Source organism: Maylandia zebra, linkage group LG7 (genome assembly GCF_041146795.1).
Source record: "Maylandia zebra isolate NMK-2024a linkage group LG7, Mzebra_GT3a, whole genome shotgun sequence".
NCBI classification, from domain to species: Eukaryota; Metazoa; Chordata; class Actinopteri; order Cichliformes; family Cichlidae; genus Maylandia; species Maylandia zebra.
This window is the reverse complement of record NC_135173.1, coordinates 17,834,279-17,855,936: the sequence shown is the minus strand read 5'-3', so window position 1 is coordinate 17,855,936 and position 21,658 is coordinate 17,834,279. Positions and strand designations below refer to the sequence as shown.

Sequence of the window (21,658 nt, the reverse complement as noted above, 5' to 3'; positions counted from 1 at the left end):
TGTCCCGTGGAGGTGGCTCTTCTATGTTGTGCCATGCGCTTGTGAAATGGCTGTTTGGTCTCTCCAATGTAGAGGTCTGGGCATTCCTTGCTGCACTGTACAGCATACACCACATTGTTAACTTTGTGTTTAGGAGTTTTGTCTTTCAGGTGAACCAGTTTCTGTCTGAGCGTGTTGCTGGGTCTGAAGTACACCGGGATGCCGTGCTTGGAGAAAACTCTCCTGAGTTTCTCTGATACACCGGCTACATAGGGGATGACAATGTTGTTGCGTCTGTCTTTCTTATCCTCCCTCGCTGGTGTCTGATCTTCTTTTCTTTGCCTCTTTGCTGACTTTATAAACGCCCAATTAGGATAACCAGTTTTCCAGTGCTTCCTTTACATGTGTGTGTTCCTTCTTTTTCCCTTCAGGCTTAGAGGGAACATGTTCTGCCCGGTTGTGTAGGGTCCTAATTACTCCAAGTTTGTGTTCCAGAGGGTGAAGGGAGTCAAACAGGAGGTACTGGTCCGTGTGTGTGGGCTTCCGATAAACTTCAATGTTGAGGTTGCCATTCTCTTCAATGTGCACAGCGCAGTCCAGGAAAGGCAAACAGTCGTGCTTTGTGTCTTCCCTAGTGAACTTGATGTTTTTATCCACAGCGTTAATGTGCGCGGTGAAGGATTCCACTTCTTGTCTTTTGATTTTGACCCATGTGTCGTCTACATATCTGTACCAGTGGCTGGGTACTCTCCCTTTAAAAGAGCCAAGAGCCTTCCTTTCCACTTCCTCCATGTAAAGGTTGGCTACAATAGGTGACAAGGGGGAACCCATGGCACAGCCATGTTTTTGTCTGTAGAAACCCTCGTTGTATTTGAAATATGTAGTGGTGAGGCAGAGCTCTAACAGTGTGCAAATCTGATCGGGTGTGAAGTTGGTCCTGTCCTCCAAGGAGCTGTCTTCTTGTAGTCGTTTTCTGACAGTCTCCACTGCCTCCGTGGTGGGTATGCAAGTGAAGAGGGAGACTACATCAAAGGACACCATGGTTTCATCTGGGTCCAGGGTAGGTTTCTGGACCTTGTCGGTGAAGTCGGTGTTCTTGATGTGATGTGGGGTGTTCCCCACGAGAGGTGCTAGGACGGTAGCAAGGTGTTTCGAGATGTTGTAAGTGGCTGAGTTTATGCTACTGACAATGGGTCTGAGTGGATCTTAGGAAGTCCGTAAATGCAGGGTATGGCATCCCCTGGGTAAAGGTGGTGATATGTAAGGCGGTCAATGATTTTGTCTCTTTCAAGGTCTTGAAGGCAAGCTATAACTTTCTTTTTGTAGCTGCTTGTGGGGTCTCGCTTTAAGGCTTCGTAGGTATTGTTGTCACTGAGGAGAGTAGTGATCTTTGTGTGGTAATCCGTTGTGTTTAGGACCACGGTGCACCTTCCCTTATCAGCTGGTAATATAGTGATGTTGTGGTCTTTGCTCAGGGATTCATCTGCATCTAAAGGACAAAGGTCACTCTTTCGAAGATGCCAACGTTCACATTTTGAACAGAGAGGACAGATGGTTTGAAAGAGGAGTGAAAGAAGCCATTTACGTCCACTGTGCGCGACCATCTTTGAACAGAGGCAGTGGTTTATGACGCCAGCTGTCTGCCATCTACAATCCAGTTTTGAGATCCCTTCCCAGACGCCTTAACGGCCACTCACATCCTGGGCCACCTGACTTCAGGAAATCACATGATAGGGTGGGGCCAGGTTTCACAATGAGCTCACCCGAAATCCTGGCTGATTGTGACCCACACCCGCTTTCACACCTTGGCTCATGTGATTAGGTAGAGGATCATCAGGGGGTCATTTGTCCCTCTTTGGGGGGAAACTCCCACTGGGTTTATATCTGGGACTCTCCACCATTTGACCTTAGAACTGAAGAAGCTTCTCAGATGAGAGGTGAAACGTCTTCAAGTAAGAAGTCCAGGGCCCTATTTCAGGAAGCCGGTTTAGAAAACTCAGAGTGAAAAACGATACTCAGGGTTGAGTAACCCCGAACTGTCCAACTCGGAATATTCGGTTTCAGAAAGGCTGATAACAATTAGTTCAATCAACGCGGAGTTGCTTTAACCCCAAGTTAAGCGCGCGCACGAGGATACATAAAGCCCTGATTAGTGGAGCACAGATTAAGCGAATTACCATGGAGAAGGAGGGAAAGAAGGCGCGGTCAATGTATTTTACAGCGCTTGAGGCCGAAATTCTGATGGCAGCATATGCTGATAACATGCAAATTTTGCAGAAAAAAAGTAACACAGCCTCAGCTGCAAAAGAAAGGGAGCATGCATGGCAAAACATAGCCGACAGAGTCAATGCGTGAGTGTTAATTTAAACATTGATCTAGGGATTTCCACCCATTTAACACGTTATTTTATTATATTTTATTTTGTATTTTATACCTTTTATTTTGTGATGTGATTTGAGCGCAGGTGCAACCCAACAGGCCCCCAACGTTCCTGGCAGCAAGTAAAAATGAAATATAAAAATATAGTCCAAACAGGTAAGGTGTAATTGTATTATGAGCCATAGTGCTTGGTCTGTTTGTCCTATGTAAATCAATTGCAGTTAGAGGCTACATTAATTTCCCCTCTGTAAGCACTTATTGAAATTATCTGAGCACATTACAAGTACATATTTGCTTACTCTGTATGCTCAAATGTGACCCATTATGGCCACTAGAAAAAAAGCGGAGGCCCGAAAAACAGGTGGGGGTCCTCCACCACCACCACTCACAGAGCCTGGCCACTTGGCTTCCACATTTGTGATAATGTTGGCAGCATCACATATGATCTTCACAGTGCAGAGAACACAAATTAGCATCCATTACTATAATGAAATAATTTGTTAGTTTGAAATGCTACAGGGAACTATGTACCTGTACATTAATGCTGTGGAAAGACTTCCTGTTCATTTACTGAAGGAGCAATGATTGGAATGTGAGTGCCATCTATACAGCCAATCACTCCTGGGAACCGTGAAAATAAATGTAAAATTTAAGTAGTAGTTCAAGTATCACCACATCATGTATTAAGTTTTGTTCATCCTGCTACCTGCAATTTTGTGGCATCCCTCTTTGATAAATCTTGTGGGTCTATGACCGGGGATCACCACAGACGAGTACAGGAGACGTTTCAGTGCAACTGTAACATTCCTGACTGCCCGACAGACGGTAGCCTTGGGAACGTGCTCAGCATCACCAATATTATACAGAAAGCTCCTGTTTGCAAAAAACCGAAGTGCAATACAAATAATATGTACAGAACTGAGAGAATGTCCGCGATGTGTCACATGCGCAATATATGGCCTGAGGATGTTATCCAAATAACTTATTGATTGTGCTGAGAAACGGTAACGTTCGCACAGGAAATCATCAGGTAATGATAAAATGTCCAAACGCGCTCTAATCACTCTCTCCCGGCGGAGAGCTCTGCGGAGTATTTGGGCTTCACGATCTACTGGCTCTTCAAGGAAGGGACACGCCATGTCTGACACTTCCTACTGTCAGGTTTCCGACAAAGAGGCGGGGACAGTCAGGGTTAGTTGTAGTAAACCTGCTAGGGGGCAGGTTAGCTTCACGGAGTGTGTCGTCATAGTGACTCACTCAGGCTTCAGTTGTGAAACCGAAAACCCAGAGTTTTCGTTAACTCAGGGTATACTTAGAGTTTGCACTAAACCGGCTTTCTGAAACAGGGCCCAGACGCTTTTCTTTCCAAGCTCCTTACACAATTTTGCACCGGAGGTTTTCGTAAAGCTTATATTTTGGTATTTCTGTTGACCCGTACAATAGATTTGCATGTTATGGTAAATGGTAAATGGCCTGTATTTGTATAGCGCTTTACTAGTCCCTAAGGACCCCAAAGCGCTTTACACAACCTGCCATCCACCCATTCACACACTGGTGATGGCAAGCTACATTGTAGCCACAGCCACCCTGGGGCGCACTGACAGACACTGGCGCCACCGGGCCCTCTGACCACCACCAGTAGGCAACGGGTGAAGTGTCTTGCCCAAGGACACAACGACCGAGACTGTCCAAGCCGGGGCTCGAACCGGCAACCTTCCGATTACAAGGCGAACTCCCAACTGTTGAGCCACGATCGTTAGCTAAATATTTACTTTCCTGTAACATTTAGATTGAACATTTAACGTTTAAATTTAACATTTAGATTTAAATATAATATTTAGATTTAACATTTAGATTTAAATTTAATATTTAGATTTAACATTTAGATTTAAATTTAATATTTAGATTTAACATTTAAAATTGTGTTTTAAATATGAAAAGTTTCAAATATTTTACTAAATGTTGTAAAAAAAATGACTCGAAAAAACATGTTTTTGTAAGGTTTTGAGCTAAATGTGGAAAAATGTTGATGTTAATTTCAGCATGTTTCACTTTACAAACGGTGCCCCATACTCCTCTGGTGACCTCTAATCTAATTCACTGTGTTTAGCCTCTATAGACACTTGAGCACTTTCAAACATCACGTGAACGCATCGATTGGATTGGAAGCACTTGTGAGACTGAGACCGGTCCGTGTGGGTCAATGATCTCTAGAGGTGTGATGCTGGGGAGGCGTGGCTCCCCCAGCTGCGTGTTATTGGTGGCCGAACTGTAAACGGCCCAGAGTGGTACCTCAGAGAGCGGCGCGCAGGACTCACTGCAGCCAAGTCCCGCTGATGCGCGATGCCTCGTTTTACTGTACACATTCGAGATGAGTGGCTGGCAGTGCCCTGCCGGGACACTTCCAAAACCATCCAGTGGCTCGGACAGGAAGCGCTTAAACGTTACATAAAGAACAAACCGGACAACGGCGGCATCACGGCTGTGAAAGACACTCGTTTTGTTGTGCGCAGGTGCCAGGGTTTGGGTCTGCTGGACGCGGATGACACCATCGAAGATGTACTGGAGGATAACGACTTTGTCGAGCTTGGTAATAACTTTCTACACGAAGAATGCATATATTAAAAATGTGTGCAACACATTTAAAAGACGGTGACGATGGTTTACCTTTAACTCTGCTTCAGTGATGCGTAATTGTGTATAATAAGTAATTTACTTTAAATATAACTACTGTGTGAACCAAGGGGGGAATGCACACATTGTGATTTATTTTCCTGTGCATTTCAGCTATTGAAGGAGATACCATGTCTCCTGACTTTATTCCGTGTGAACCGGGAGTTTCTCATCTGTATCCTTAAACTTGTTGGATATTTGTGCCATAGCAGCTGTAGTAGGTGCTGTAGTGTGCACTAAAAACGATTCAATCTTTTTTTAATGCCATTTTTTCTTCACATACTGTTTTAATTTCGGGTTAAAATTGTCCTTGTGGGAAATTATAATTAATCTGAGAGTGACACTACATTTTGCCAAATGTTATCCTTAATTAAGTTTGTCAACTAGCACGGCAGCATACAAAGAGCCTGAAGAGGTAAGTGTATTTTCCGATAAAATTGAAAACATATTCATATCATATTAACTAACTCCGTGAAACGTGAAACTCTCTGTCCAGTATATTTCTTTAGATGGCAACAGCCTGACGTCAACAGATCTCATCAACTTAGGCAGAGGACTCTACAAGATAAAGGTAATGATCAACAAACCTCTTTTGTTGTCCGTAACTGCTCCGTTGTAATCTTTTACTTGATCCAATGTCTCCCTTTATCATTGTTTTTTAGCTGACTCCTGAGGCAGAAAGAAAGGTTGTGCAATCCAGAGAGCTTTTGGACACCATTGTCAAAGAAAACAAAGGTTAAAATACAGTGATTCAGTGCAAATGAGCTTAATTTAAACTGGCTAAATTACAGTATCTGGAAAAATAGGAGACTTTGTGTGTTCAGTTCCCTATGTGTGTTCTCCCTGCAGTTGTCTATGGGATCACAACGGGTTTTGGCAAATTTGCCCGAACTGTCATTCCTGTCAGCAAACTCAAGTAGAGTTTTTAAGTTGTCCTTAAATACATTTTACGATCTATTTCTGGTCTTTGTAATCACCCACACAGAGCCCTTTTTGTTTGTTGACTGATGCCATGCACTTTTCGTTCCACAGGGAGCTCCAGGAAAACTTGGTGCGCTCACACTCAGCAGGTGATGATACTCTTTGTGACGCAGATATGTTGATTTTAATGTTTTCAGGCCCTCTGTACGTCAATCATCTTAATCAGAGTTATGCTGTGACGCATAGGTGTGGGGAACCCGTTAAGCCCAGAGAGGACCCGCATGTTGCTCGCTTTGAGGATCAATGTTTTGGCCAAAGGGCACAGTGGTGTTTCTCTTGAAACCCTCCAGGCCATGATCCAGGCCTTTAACGGTAAGCTTCAAACCAGTTAGCTGATGTGAGATATCAGCTTCAGTAAACTGTGGATAACTTTATTTAAGGACAGGGGTAGGACAGCTGTCATAGGACTTACTTTTGTCTCCATAACTTTGTCCCCTCAGCCTCCTGCCTCTCCTTTGTCCCTGAAAAGGGAACAGTAGGTGCTAGTGGTGACCTGGCACCCCTCTCTCACCTGGCCCTCGGACTCATGGGAGAGGGAAAAATGTGGTCTCCCACGAGCGGGTGGGCTGATGCCAAATACGTAAGCTCAGAGTGACTTTTCTGGAGTTGTAAAACAAGAGGGCAACTACTATTGTAGGAAAACGTGTCTCTTGTTTACAAGAGTGAAAGGTTTCAGGGTGCAAATGGAAACATTGTTTGCTTTCTGATGACCCTGGACTTTTTACATGTTTTTCATCTTTCATTCCTGACCAGGTCCTGGAGGCACATGGACTAAAGCCAATATCACTAAAACCTAAAGAGGTAATGTTCAAAAAAAAAGAAAAGCTCATCTATTTGATTTGTCTGCACTGTTGTGATTTGACCCAGAGTTCACTGATAACAGATTTTGAAGTATAAACTGCATTTGCATCATAAATATACAATAAAATACATATTAGGCCAAATATATGGAATTAAAATAATTTTAGCAAAATAAAAGGTAATATGAGGGTTAACTTGTAAAAATAATGACACTGTAAAAAAATCCTTAAAAAAATTATCTTTGCAAAATCCCTGCGTTTTGTTTATATTTACATTTTACACACCTACTCAAATTTTTTCTTCTTTTGCAATTGGGGTTGTACACCCATCTCAATCTCTGGGATTCCCTAACAGGGTCTGGCTCTGATCAATGGGACACAGATGATTACCTCTCTAGGGGCAGAGGCCGTGGAGCGAGCCCAGGCGATTGCCCAGCAGGCAGATATTATTGCTGCTCTCACCCTGGAGGTGCTAAAGGGAACCACCAAGGCCTTTGACAGTGGTGCGCAGAAGCTATAAACCCGAAGAAAACCAGAAACTAGATGAAATTATTTACCTCCAATTGTATAACTGCACTACATGTCATCCATCCTTATTCAATTTCTGGTCTCTTCCCACAGACATCCATGCACTGCGGCCACATCCGGGGCAAATAGAGGTGGCTCAACGCTTCCGCTCACTGTTGGACTCTGATCACCACCCATCCCAGATTGCAGGTTTGATGAACATCAAATAGTATTCATGTAAAGTTCTGATCACTGCATTTTACATTTGTGTGCCTTCCTCCTCCCGAAAACTTGTTTGCATATTAGAAATGCTCTTACCACTGGCAGTGGTTTCAGAGTTGCACCACCTCAAGATGAGATGCATGAGTTACTGGGGGTGCATTTGCCAACAGGCATTAATGGAGTATAGCCTTCTAATATCATGCAGCCTTAAATATGCTGTGTTTAATGAGTGTCATATTGTTCTGGTGTGTTCTTACAGAGAGCCACAGGTTCTGTGACAGAGTCCAGGATGCCTACACCATGCGGTGCTGTCCTCAGGTAACCCCAAGTTTATTTATAAATCCCCAAATCACAGGTTTCTCCCACAGCGTTTTAAAGCTTCTGCAGCTTCTAGATGGGAAAGGGAAAACTTCTCACATGATAGATAGTGGGTCTACCACATAGAAAGCAGATATGGAGCTGCAGCAAAACTATGTTTGAGCATCATACATCTCTTTCTGAGTGTTGTGTCCTCTCTCTGCTCGCAGGTTCATGGAATTGCCAATGACACAATTGCATTTGTCCAGAATATCATCAACACAGAAATCAACAGTGCCACTGACAACCCTGTATCCTTTTCTGTCTTTCAAACTAGAGGAAAAGACTGATCTATGAAATTTAGCCAGTTTGGTCTCAAGTCTGATAACTGAAGTTGGATCTGCCACAAACTGCACACAGGATTTTACTGGAAATCAGTTAATTTTGTCTTAACGGTCTCACCAGATGGTATTTGCAGAAAGAGGTGAGACCATTTCAGGTGGGAATTTCCATGGGGAATACCCAGCTAAGGTATGTAGTAATAAGATAGTTTGTTTCGGTTCGCTTTAGATTTGATTCTTCTTTCTTAAACAACTGTTTTCTTTCTCATAGGCTCTGGATTTTTTAGCCATTGCAGTCCACGAGCTGGCTTCAATCAGCGAAAGGAGGATCGAGAGGTTGTGTAACCCCTCTCTGAGTGAGCTGCCTGCCTTCCTCGTCAACGAGGGTGGACTCAACTCAGGCTTCATGATTGCCCACTGCACTGCAGCCGCCTTAGGTTTGTGTGAAAAACATGAAGTAACATATAATCTCCTACTAAATTATTCCAATTTCAATGAGATTATGATAACATTATTTACTAAACAGGCTTTGATATTGAATATTACACTTCAGAGTGCATTTTTTAATAAAAGATCTAATGTTATAAATTTGTAGGGTTTTTTTTCTTTTCTTCTTACCCAATATGTGAGCAGGAGCACTGACATTAATCTCAACTCTTTCACGCTGTTCAGTTTCAGAAAACAAAGTTTTGTGTCACCCATCATCTGTGGACTCTTTGTCTACTAGTGCTGCCACGGAGGACCACGTGTCTATGGGAGGATGGGCTGCTAGGAAGGCCCTGAGGGTAATAGAGCATGTGGAGCAAGGTAAGGTATAGCATTGTTAAATTATGTACACCTCACAAGTACTGGGTTGGCTTAATTCTTTGTGCCACAGATTCATCAAGGAGCTGGAAACATTCCTCATACTATCATGACAGGCGCTGCCGGTTTGTCTCCACATCCATCACGTAAATCTCCTGCTCCATCACATCCCAAATGTGCTCTGTTGGATTTAAATCTGGTGACTGTGAAGCAAATTCACTGTCATGTCTAAGAAGCCACTTTGAGATTATCTGAGCTTTGTGTCTATCTTCTGATGTAAGAAGCATTTAAAAGATGAACAATATGTAAGATTTGGTGTTTAAACAATGCTCAGTTGGTATGAAATGGTTCAAAGTGCACCAAAAAACGTTCCCTGCACCACTCCATCACCACAACCCTGAGCTGTTGATAAAAGGCAGGATGGATCCACGGTTTCATGTTGTTTATGCCAAAATCTGACCCTACCAGTCATAAGGATCTAACTTTTGCAGTAGAAATCAAGACTCATCAGACCAGGCAACATTTTTCCAGTTTTATGTGGTCCAATTTTTTTTTCCTTGTGAAAACTGTACCCTTAGTTTCCTGTTGTTAGCTGACATAGATGGCACCTGAGTGGTCTTCTGTTAATGTAGGCCATCTGCTTTAAAGTGTGATTTGTTGTGTTTCTAATGAGTAGCAACAGTATTTGAGTTACAGTTTCCTTCATATCAGCTCAAAGCAGTCTGGTCACTCTACTGTGATCTTTGGCATTAAGAAGGCATTTTCACCCAGAGAACTGCCACTCACTGGATATTTTTTGGAAAATTCTTTCTAAACCCTAGAGATGATTATTTGGGAAAATCCCCAGTAGATTAGCGGTTTCTGAAATACTTGGGACAGTCCATCTGGTGCCAACAACCATGCCACGTTCACTTAAATCATCTTTCTTCCACATTCAGATGCTCAGTTTGAACTTCAGTTGGCTGTCTTGATCATGTCTCATGCCTAAATGCACTGAGTTGCTAACATGTGACTGGGTGATTAGACATTTGTGCTAACGAGCAACTGAGCAGGTGTTCCTAACAACGTGATTCTGTGATTATGTATAATAATTAATAGATTTATGGTGGGGAGTCCTAAAATTCCAATAAAACTCTATACAGACAACAAATAAGTGAGTAAAATGATTAATCTGTTCCATAGTTCTGCTGCATTACCACTATCAGATTTACAAATAACCAACTGTTTTTACTGTAACTCTTTGAAAACAACAAGCGTCCCTGAATCAAAGAGACTAACCGGTCAGTTTCCGCTGCTTCTGTTGCAAAAAGTGCAAAGGTCGCTGCTGAAAACCATGCCAGTGTACACCGACAAGACAAAACCGCAGGTTACTGGGCGGATACAGAGGTTAACCTTAAACCAACAGGTTTTAAAAAACAGATAAATGATTAAACTATCATCAAATATAATTTATCTCTGTGCTTAAAATTATTTTCTCCGTCTTTTGAAAAAAGTTTGAGGAAAAAAATCCACAGTTCTTGTAAGTCATGGAATAAACTAAAGGCTCAAACAGCAGTAAAAACCCATAGATGGCTTTCAATTGGCTGTGATCTATGTTATTTAATGTTTTCAATATTTATCACTAAAATGAGAGATATATTTTTGGGATTTGGCCAAACTGAATTGATACTTCCTGTTACCAGTCCTTGCTATAGAGCTGCTGGCCGCATGTCAGGGCATCGAGTTCCTCCGCCCACTCCGTACCACCACTCCACTGGAGAAGGTCTATGAACTTGTTCGCAGCGTGGTCAAGTAAGTCAAACAGATGCGGCCAAGGTACAAAATTTTGAGCCTGTTGAAACTATATACCTAATAGTTAATATTTACCCGTTGTTCCACTTTCTCCTTTTACTCTCCTGCTGTTAAACAGACCGTGGATTAAAGACAGATTCATGTCGCCTGATATCGAAGCGGTTCACCGCCTGCTACTTGATCAAAAGGCAAGTTCTAAAAAGTTGTTCAGTGCACGTGCTCCACGTGGCATGTCGTTAAATGTGCTTATATTTTCAACCCAGGTGTGGAATGTGGCCAAACCTTACATTGAGAAGTACCAGACAGAGTACATCCCCGAGTCCCGCCCCGTCTCTCCCACTGCCTTTTCCCTGGACTCTCCGGCCTCCCCCAGGAAGCGTGTTCGCCACGAATGAAAGCACACGCCAAACAAGTTTTTTTTTTTTTTTTTGGCAATTACTTCAGTCACAAAAAAACAAAGATCCTACACAGTGATCTTGGTCAACACCACAGTTAGTCAAAAGTGTGTGGCCATTATCTGAGACCAACTGGAGCAGAATGGGAGAAACGGATCCTTACGCTTCACTGTGACACTTCACTGATAAGAGCGGTGTGCAGGCTCTTTCTTTCTTGCATCTGAGTTTGTTGGATTTGTGAATTTTCTATTCCCATTAAAGAATTGTTAGAAAGTCACCCAAACCTCAGGAGATGTGATTTCAGGATGCTGTATTCTTATGTCCCTTGAAGACTAAATGTACACACTGACTTCTCTCACGAGCTTATGAACTGGCTATTCTACATACAGAATATTATGCAAGCAACTACTGACCCTGTGCATGAGAAAATGCTAACTTCCTGGTTTGAGACCGGATGTAGGGTTGTACATTTCCGGTAGCTTTACTTTGCGGTCAATCGCTACTGCGAAGATATACAAAATCATGTCCAAAACTCGAAAACGGAAAGATCGCATTAAGTTACAAAGAGCAGAAGGTGGGAACACTCACCGCTGTTGTGTCATAAAAAATCTAATGATCAATTTTGACGTTTAAAGAGTTTAGATCGATCAGTTGTTTACATCACTCAACACAAGCAGAACTGCATTACTGCAGCAGAAAACTCGTCCACATTCAGAAGCACATCTCTGTATAGTGACTGGTCTTATGATTTAAACAGGCAAATGTTCAGCATTCAAACTACAGGTGAAGAATAGTTAAACCAGATGTTTCCCCCGTTATGTCGAGATCAGCTAGTCAAGTACACACCTACACAGCATGTTAACAAACCGTGAAAAAAATGAATGATTGCTGGTAAAGGTTTCTACACATTAGCATTTACGAAGGGTATGTTGTGATTTACCTTCAAAATTACAGCGGTCCCTCACTATAACACGGTTCACCTTCTACCTCACTGTTTCGCAGATTTTTTAGTGCAAGTTTGCATGCTTTTTTACATCACAATGTGTCCTGCGTCCTGATCGCTGCAGACGATCTCCTCCGTGACGTCTCTCCTGTACAGTACAGAATCGCTGCATCGATCGCTAGCAGTGTGACTCTGAAGTGCAGTACTGTATGTCCACGAAACGTTTTGCACCGTCAAAAAATAAAATTGGCTACTTGATTTCACCTATTGCTGGTTATTTTTTAGAACATAACACCCGCGATAAACGAGGGACAGCTGAGAAATATAACATTTGAATCCCTTTTCTCTTTTGCCCTGAGGTGCAGGGAAAAATATCAACAAGTCGATGAACATCATTTACAGATATATTGGGTAAATGCCCAAGACATCTATAGAAATGTAAATCGCCGCTTGATTCATTCATTTGCTTAACTTGTTTTGGACCGTAAACAGGTCGTGAATAGGACACCGGAAACAAAGCTCCCCACAGGAGTTTCCGCACCGGAAGTAGCATATGCTAACGTGCACATAGTCAATCGGGTTTAACTTGTGTATACTGCACCTTACCCTGATGTACATTCCACTTGTTTATATCTAAACTTTTTTGTCCCTTTTTAAACGTGCCTAATTGACTCTTTATTGTCACATGATTTCTTCTTGTACAATTTTCAAGTCATAATTATCTTAGCACAACCTGTGATTTTGCTGATGTATTTTAAATCCTATTTAATTGTCATTAATATATTTCCAGCTTAACATAATTAAAGTTTTTAAGCGTTCCTATTCTCATCCATTTAGGTCATGTTGTGTGAATAATGTTCCTTATACTATTATCAGGGACAGAGAGGCAAATTTGTAGAAATATATCTCAAAAATCAATCAAACCTGACCGTTTTCAGTGAAGTAACACAAAATTAGTAAATGTGCCAGTGATTTCCAGCCTCTCATCAGCATACCCTGAGAATAACATGCTAATTAGTTTGGAGGTGCTACATTTGTCCTGTCTTTGTGTGTGTTGAACTTCAGCAAAGTTAGGTTGGCAGAAGCTTCCTTACCCAGTTAAACAGCACCTACCCGGCTGGACAGCTGCTCCACCACCTTGAGGTGCCAAAAGGAAGAGCCTGTGGAAAATAAAGCAGAAGGTCTGCAGTCAATAAACTCAAAGGTTGCACAAACAGCTCAACAAACAGCTCAGGACAAGATAGCAGCACAGGAGCAGAAATCTAACATGCACAGAGGCGGTTCAACGTTAGAAAAAATGCTATAGCTCTACAATTATAGATTCAGTTTAACATATATGCACTCATTCCATTCCTTACTTTACCAGCCAGAGTGAGGCAGAGCTGGGGCACATTTCAGTAAGAGGTGGGGTATGCCTTACCACAGGGGTGAGACAGATTAGCAGGACAAGAACTGAAAGAAGCTTACAGAATAATAGCATACTAACATTAATTGCATGGACGATTACAAAGGCATTCTCAGCAATCTCACCTTGCAGTTTTAAAGCATTAATGCTTTATTGCTTTTCCAGTGCGCCACCTCTCCACCAAGGTTCATTAAATTTGGCTTAGGAGTTTCACAGTAATCTTGCTGAACAACTGAACTGATCGCATTCCTCTGTCAATGAAAGATGAATGAGCACACGTTTAAATTAAACAGTACAAAAACGACTGGCCGTATGTCAAAACATTTACTGAGAAGTGTGTAAAAAAAACAACAACAACAAAAAAAAAAACATGTCTCCTTCGAGCCGGATTCGAACCAGCGACCTAAGGATTTCAGCTTTCGCCTCTACAGTCCTCCGCTCTACCAACTGAGCTATCGAAGGGACGGTGTCCATCGTTCTCATTCCACAGTATTTAATAAAATGTACCATTCCCGGAATATTATATCATAGATTTCAAAAATGTATGAAATTTCATTCTCACAGCTGAGGTACAATCATTGATGAAAACGCGAACACACAACGACTGGTTTTAGATAAATAGCTAGCTAGCTACCACACTGCTTCCATTCAAAGTCTCTCGCAAAAAACTGAACTGTCCAGCTGTAGCTAATGTTTTAGGCGAAATAACTTAAAATAGTACCAAGTCAACAGCTCCTCCTTTACAGCAGAACTGTGACAACCGAAACAACAAAAACACTGAATAACGACTTTATTTTTTTGAGATATTTTTGCTAAACGGCGCTCTCTATTTGAAACAAAAGTGACAAACATTTAGCTAAAGATTGGGAAACGAAACGAACCTGCATGTAATCTTCCGCAGGTGAGAGCTCAAGCTAAATACAGTGGACAGTAGTTACATATATTGCACATATAGTGCTAATGGCCATTAGCACTGCTGAGGAGCGTCTCAGCAGGCAGGTATGCTTTAGCTTTTCTGCAATATCCTTTGCGGAAAAGCTAGAAAGATTTGAAAATCTTTCATTTGATTGGGAGTCATTTTTATGGCTAATAAAGTTTGTTTTGTTTTTTGTTTTTTTAAGGAAAGAAAGAAAGAAACGTATTGATATATAGTAAAAAAAATTATATATGGTAAAAATCCAAACTGCTTATCTTTTTAAGCGCAAAACTTGAAAATTAAACATAAATTAATTTTTATTTTATTTATTTTATTTTAATTCTGAGACTTAGAGACATAGCTTTCTGCTTTGTTATGAAAAAACAAATTAAGTTGAGGATATCCAACATCAACCACTAGGTGGTAATATTTCACCATGTAAGGAAATTAAAAAAAATCTCCTTGAACTTCACATGTTATATGTTAACAAACATTTTCTTTCTTGTAAAAAAAAGAAAAAAGAAATTGTTGCATACAGTCAAAACGTGACTGGTTTCTATGATTCTATTCATAAATATTCATAAACACCATAAATCTATATCTCAGTTTTAGGACCAGGAAAAATTAACATTTTTAACACAACCAGCACATCCCACAGTGGGATATCTATGTGAGTGTTATTTTTCTAAACGTCCTAAATTTTCCATCTGACAAACACAACCCATATTTTTAAAAAAAAGGATTTTAATTATAAACAGGGCTTGCTGTCGGGCTGCTCTCTGATGTATTCATTCTTGTCCTGACCTGTCTGACAGTGAGGCAATTCGTTACATTACATGTCTGTACTGTATGTACCACAGGGTCACGCTTGTGAGGCAGCAGACATTCTTCTCATAACACAGGCTCCAATCCCCAGATCTTCCCCGGCCTTTTCCCAGATTATCATCCAGTCTCAACTGGTCTCAACTGGGAGCGACAGATATCCAGCCAAAACCCTACGGCAGGTTTAAAGGGTGGGTCTTCATCAGGAACACGAGAAGTCGCATTCGCTAACAACTTTTTTAACCTGCACATTTCTTATCAGTGAACTTTGTTTAAAAGTAGTAAATAAACAAGAAGATATTAGTGGTGCAATTATATACAAATTATCAGCTGTTTCTAAAGTTTTAGCCTGAAATAACAGTGATGGACACCTGGCTAAGGTCATTAGTTTGCTGTCTGACATCCCATAATTCATAAATCATCACGTGGCTTTTTGAAAGCAGTGTGACCTCAGTCCTTCACATAGACTATATATAATGGAAAAAATGCCTTTGGTTGTGGACTGAAAGGGTATTGCTTTGCGTCTGTAATTAGCACAAAAGCATTCAATGTAAATGATCATATTATTGAATATTATGTTGCTATATTTGTAATAGCACACTGGCAAAGACAATACTGGGATCTGCTCCCCTGTGTCCCACCCATAATTTCCACTCTTAATTTCCACTCTTAATATGACACAGTTTTGGGAGGGAAGAAAAGATGGATGTAGCCTTCTGATCTGGAAAGTAAGGCAGGTGAGGAAGAGCCTTAAATGTGGGCAGTAGACATTGACTTCTCTAGTTGCAAAAGGGCTTTTTCAATTATATAGGACAAATGGTCTTAACCTCACTTGCACTGGGAACCGAGTAAATGCTCCTCTAATTGGTTTACTGTCTCAATCGCCGCAACTTAAATGTAACTTTTTACCCTATTACAGTAAAAAATGCCAATAAAGCAGAGTATGCTTTAGAGCCAGGTAGCTAATAACCAAGTGGTTTTCCTCAGAAAGATTCACCCCACATTTTTGATTCTAGGTTCAAAAAGTAGCAATAGCATTAAATGCTGAATGCAAACGTGTTGTCGCCTCTTGGCCAGGACTCCCTTGCAAAAGAGGTTTTTAATCTCAATGGGACTTTTCCTGGTTAAATAAAGGTTAATAAATAAATAAATAAAATAACTGATGTTGTGTTGTGCTGCTAATATAACATCAGCTCATTGCAAGGATCGACAAAGATGGCATGCTAACACAAAGCTAGCAAAGAACCCAGAGTAACGTTAAAGCTGAGTGTTCACCGACAGCAGTCCAGCAACCCGACCGTGATAGTCAACTGGTAACAAAGGAAGTAATGAACAATCGGGTTTTTAGCATTGTGACCTTAATTTGTACCTGCGCGTTTCTATAGCAGAGTTTAAGTGGAAGTGGCGACCGCTTCAAAGTCTCTTTGACCTGGTTTTCAGCTTTGCGTTCAAACTCTAAAAGAAGCATCGTATGTATTTGCCTGTTACAATAGGGATTTGTGTCATTATGTGGAACTTTAGCCTTAGTTTATATTGCTAACTGATGATGATGCATTTCAGGATGTTACAGAATAACAGAAAAGTTAAGTGATGAGTAGTTTAACAGTTTACTTCCTCTGGGGAGTAATAAAGGAATGTGTAATGCATTCCTTTTTTTGACTAAAGAGCCCAACATTGTTCACTGTCAAATGAGTGATTTCACAATGGCTACATCCATCTTTTATATACAGTTTTGGTGCTCCCCATGCCCCTACCTTTAGCCACAGCATTGGTGCCCTCTCTCTTACTTCACTTACTATGCACTCTCTTTGATATTAGTTTGCAATAAGTTAATGTAGAGTATAAGTGTTTGTACTGAAGATCACTGCAACCAGTGTCATATTCATATTATAAAAGGAAAAGTGAAAACAGATATTTTAGCAAAAAAAAACAAAAAACCTGAACAACTTTTTCTGTCTTGCATAAACAATTTGAGACCTAAAAAAAGTCAATGAAATGTAAATACACAATTAGTTTTATACTAAAGCATGCAAGCACTGCTCATCAGCAGAATCAGTGAGCATGCGCGTGATGGCAACAAACAATTTTGAGTGAAAGTTAAAATGAAGCTGCGCTTTATACTTGGTTGCTTCATACTGTTATTGTTCCCTTTGAAAACCTTTAAAATTTTGAATCATGAGACTGTGACAGGTCCGTTCACCCGAAACATCCCGCTTATACACCCAACTAATCACATCATCTGCAAAGTCTTTTCTCTCTAACGTTTCCTTCCTCGGCTATCTCGTTTCAACAAGACAAAACGAGGAACTCACACCTGCTACTTCTGCAAAGTTAAAGTGTTTTACAGCTTCCCTCCTGCTGTAGTTTCTTTTTTCCGTTTTTATTCTTACCACTGTTCATGTCATGGAGCGGATGACATGACATCAGTACACTTTATCTCTCTGTGGGACTCTTCCCCTCTCACAACACTTAAAATAAAAAATGGGACACGTCCGGCTGCTCGGCTTACATGAAGGTGAAAGTTCCACAGCTTCCCTATTTCTGTGTCCACTCTTGTCTTTACATCGAGCTTGCACTCAGCTATCTGCTAATTCTTTCCTAATGTGTCATAAACTCATTGGTACACAATATAAATTCCTAGAAGTGTTTGAGCAGAAAATAATATGTGTTGGGCTGTTGCTATTGTTACTATATGATATGAATTACTAACAGCATTAAATTCCAAATGAGTTACATCACAAGAAGATTTGCATTTTAGAGCTGGCACTGCAGATTACACTGCCTGATGAAATGTGGGTGGGAGCGATGTTATGGCTAGGATCGAGCAGACAGATAGTAGTGATAAACGTCATAAAAATGCAACGGCAGGAAAAGCAGTGACAGCGGGTGTTCAGAGCCATCTGTTTAATGCTTACCCTGCAGGCAGGGCACCTTCTTTGCTTGCCTGGAGCATGTCTGGCTTTTTGTCTGGCTTTTACAGGAGAGTAGACAGATTACTTGCAAAGGTTGAGATGGTTCAGTGGGCTGAAGGTACTAGGTGACACGGAAGCACGGGAGGGGAGGGAACCATATCCTTTTATAGTCTGGAAATAAAGCTGGCCAGCAGCCCTGTGTCTGTCTTCTTATTGGGCCATAGATGACAGGATCACAGCAGCGCTGGCTGTTGGAGGTCCAGCGCCAGACTGCAGCAGGCAGGGAGGTAATTTGACATGGGAAGCATTATTTCATGTGTTACTGAACTTCCCCAGACTGGCCTTTTACATCTATAACTGCATTTATGTGCACCAAACAACAAATCAGACAGTTGTCTTTGCCTTTGACATGCACTTAAACATTGGTCATTTATGTATATATGCGAGAAATCAAATATAATTCCTGGTTAAGAAAAACTGTCACAGACTTGTAGCTATGAAGCACCCAGCATAAAGACTGCCAGACGCTCTAAAGCTCCTTTAGTAACATGTTATATGTCACAAAAGTTCAAGTTGTGTTTTTTTTACAGAAGTTTTTGTGCACAGCTATTTCTTCAGTGGACTTCCCGGCATCTCAGAAGGTTGTGGGAGCAACCTTTGGGTGGAAAAGGACTCCTACACATGACCGCATGAAAAGCAGTCTGCCACACCAACAAGCTACGTAATTAATCATGTGCTTTGGGCAGCTTTTACTCAACATTTTTCTCTGACTGCTAACCAGATCAAATTTTGAAGATGGTGTTTGCCTTTTTGATCTAAAAAGCTCAATAAAGTGATTTCCCAACAATGTCAAAGTATCAAATATGACCGAGTGGAAGTTGTGTAACAAAGAAAAACAACAAACAGCTGGAGTTAAAGCGAGCAGAGGAATTCTCTTGCAACGTGCCTCGCTTTCATCCTGCCAGGGGAATACAGCGCAGACTGGCCAAGATTAGACATCCTTCCTGCAGCATTTTTCACGGTGACTCCTGGGATTTTAAGATCGAAAAACATGCAAGCAATGCGCAAAGAGGCTCAAGGTGCATCACCCTGTGCTCCAGTGGATCATGTGGAGAAACCTAAAATAAGCCGTGGTAAATCTAAAAACACACAGACATGAACTCTGTCCCCTTTAAAGACGCTGTCACTGTGACGAGAGTCACAGTATTCCAGGAATGTCCTGATCCATCGGGGCCGGGATGCCTTAGGGAAGAGACTGAGATTGCTCATAACCGCGCCACTTGCTCTCCTTTAACATATACATGCACATGTGTAAGAGGATGAGTCATACAATAGGCATTTATTTTATTTTATTTTACTGTGAGAAAACATTAGTCCTGACAGCATGTTCCTCCTTTCATCACTCATCACTATGTCTCTGGCATTTTTACTCTTATTTTCTTTTATCTATCTGCACTTTAAACCTTTTCCACAGTATCAAATGAGCTCGATAAATCTGCTCCCTGCTTGTCACATTTTTTTTCCCTTCTTCTTTGAAATGACTCTTTTGAATCTCGGGGTTAAGTAACAACAAAAGCTAAAGAAAAAAAAGGCATGCAACCGGATAATTATTTGGGTCAAGGGTTGCGTGACCCCCTCAGGTCTGGGGCTGTTGCCTGTCTGACAACTTCAGACAGATAAAGTGTGGTTAATGAGCTGCAGTTAGAAATAAGTGCTGATATGTAGCAGGAATGTAACACCTGTGTGGATTTTGAATGGAATTCTAAATCCTGTTTTAGGGAGGAAGGCACATTCATGAATGTTGTGTTGAGCGGATGATTCTTTATTTGTTTATTAGAAATAAAAAGAACCAAAAAATGGTTTCCGGCTACAAGTTTTGAGGAAAGCAGATACGAAAATTACTTTTCTTTGTATTGCATGAAAGGACAAAAGTCTAGTGATAAAGTGCAAACTGCAGAAACAATTGTGTTATACAGACACGACATGTTAAGGCAAAGCTAGCAAAGAACCCAGACTGACATTAAATTGAGTGTCTGCCAATACCAGCCCAGCATCCAGACCCTGATCTTCAATGGGTAACAAAGGAAGTGACGAACAATCAGACTTGCAGCACTGAAACCTCAGTTTCCATCTGTACGTGTTTCTACAGCAGAATCACAGTCGGCCACTTCAAAGTGTCTTTTTAGATTTATATTGTCACCTTCCAAACTCTAAAAAGAAGCATTATATATATGTGTGTATATATGTGTATATATATATACGTATATATAAAAAAACACCCAGCACGCCCCTGCGGGCGGTTTATCCTTCAAGCTCGGGTCCTCTACCAGAGGCCTGGGAGCTTGAGGGTCCTGCGCAGTATCTTAGCTGTTCCCAGGACTGCGCTCTTCTGGACAGAGATCTCCGATGTTGTTCCCGGGATCTGCTGGAGCCACTCGCCTAGCTTGGGACTCACCGCACCTAGTGCTCCGATTACCACGGGGACCACCGTTACCTTCACCCTCCACATCCTCTCGAGCTCTTCTCTGAGCCCTTGGTATTTCTCCAGCTTCTCGTGTTCCTTCTTCCTGATATTGCTGTCATTCGGAACCGCTACATCGATCACTACGGCCGTCTTCTTCTGTTTGTCTACCACCACTATGTCCGGTTGGTTAGCCACCACCATTTTGTCCGTCTGTATCTGGAAGTCCCACAGGATCTTAGCTCGGTCATTCTCCACCACCCTTGGGGGCATCTCCCATTTTGACCTCGGGACTTCCAGGTTATACTCGGCACAGATGTTCCTGTACACTATGCCGGCCACTTGGTTATGGCGTTCCATGTATGCCTTGCCTGCTAGCATCTTGCACCCTGCTGTTATGTGCTGGATTGTCTCTGGGGCATCTTTACACAGCCTGCACCTGGGGTCTTGCCTGGTGTGATAGACCCCAGCCTCTATGGATCTTGTACTCAGAGCTTGTTCTTGTGCTGCCATGATTAGTGCCTCTGTGCTGTCTTTCAGTCCAGCTTTGTCCAGCCACTGGTAGGATTTCTGGATATCAGCCACCTCCTCTATCTGCCGGTCGTACATACCGTGCAGGGGCCTGTCCTTCCATGATGGTTCCTCGTCTCCCTCCTCTTTCTTGGGTTTCTGCTGCCTGAGGTATTCACTGAGCACTTGGTCAGTTGGGGCCATCTTCCCAATGTATTCTTGGATGTTCCTTGTCTCATCCTGGACTGTGGTGCTGACACTCACCAGTCCCCGGCCCCCTTCCTTCCTCTTAGCGTACAGCCTCAGGGTGCTGGACTTGGGGTGAAACCCTCCATGCATGGTAAGGAGCTTTCTTGTCTTTATGTCAGTGGCTTCTATCTCCTCCTTTGGCCAGCTTATTACCCCAGCAGGGTACCTGATCACGGGCAGGGCGTACGTGTTGATGGCCCGGATCTTGTTCTTACCATTCAGCTGACTCCTCAGGACTTGCCTGACCCTCTGCAGGTACTTGGTGGTTGCA

General features: G+C 41.9%; 1 protein-coding gene and 1 non-coding gene across 2 annotated transcripts; one reads left to right on the top strand and one right to left on the bottom strand.

Moving 5' to 3' along the window:
- The first annotated feature begins 4,624 nt into the window (after positions 1–4,624).
- hal (histidine ammonia-lyase) lies at positions 4,625–12,930 on the top strand. The gene is made up of 20 exons (XM_004567773.4): positions 4,625–4,948; positions 5,146–5,206; positions 5,419–5,446; positions 5,528–5,602; positions 5,694–5,766; positions 5,881–5,947; positions 6,064–6,101; positions 6,199–6,324; positions 6,453–6,592; positions 6,766–6,813; positions 7,168–7,315; positions 7,434–7,529; positions 7,801–7,859; positions 8,069–8,149; positions 8,304–8,369; positions 8,451–8,616; positions 8,852–8,986; positions 10,666–10,774; positions 10,893–10,962; positions 11,038–12,930. Exons 1-20 carry the CDS (start codon positions 4,702–4,704, stop codon positions 11,167–11,169), a joined length of 1,965 nt encoding a protein of 654 aa, XP_004567830.1. The 5' UTR covers positions 4,625–4,701; the 3' UTR covers positions 11,170–12,930.
- Positions 12,931–13,892: 962 nt separating this feature from the next.
- trnay-gua (transfer RNA tyrosine (anticodon GUA)) lies at positions 13,893–13,979 on the bottom strand. Its single transcript is given in 2 exon segments — positions 13,893–13,928; positions 13,943–13,979. It is a non-coding gene; the product is annotated as a tRNA-Tyr (tRNA).
- Between the last annotated feature and the right edge of the window lie 7,679 nt (positions 13,980–21,658).

Excerpts from the sequence above, each read along its gene's own strand:
- hal (XM_004567773.4), top strand. The coding sequence starts at position 4,702 with ATGCCTCGTTTTACTGTACACATTCGAGATGAGTGGCTGGCAGTGCCC. Across the intron at positions 5,207-5,418 it reads GAACCGGGAGTTTCTCATCT|CACGGCAGCATACAAAGAGC; the intron begins GTATCCTTAAAC and ends TTTGTCAACTAG. Across the intron at positions 5,447-5,527 it reads CATACAAAGAGCCTGAAGAG|TATATTTCTTTAGATGGCAA; the intron begins GTAAGTGTATTT and ends CTCTCTGTCCAG.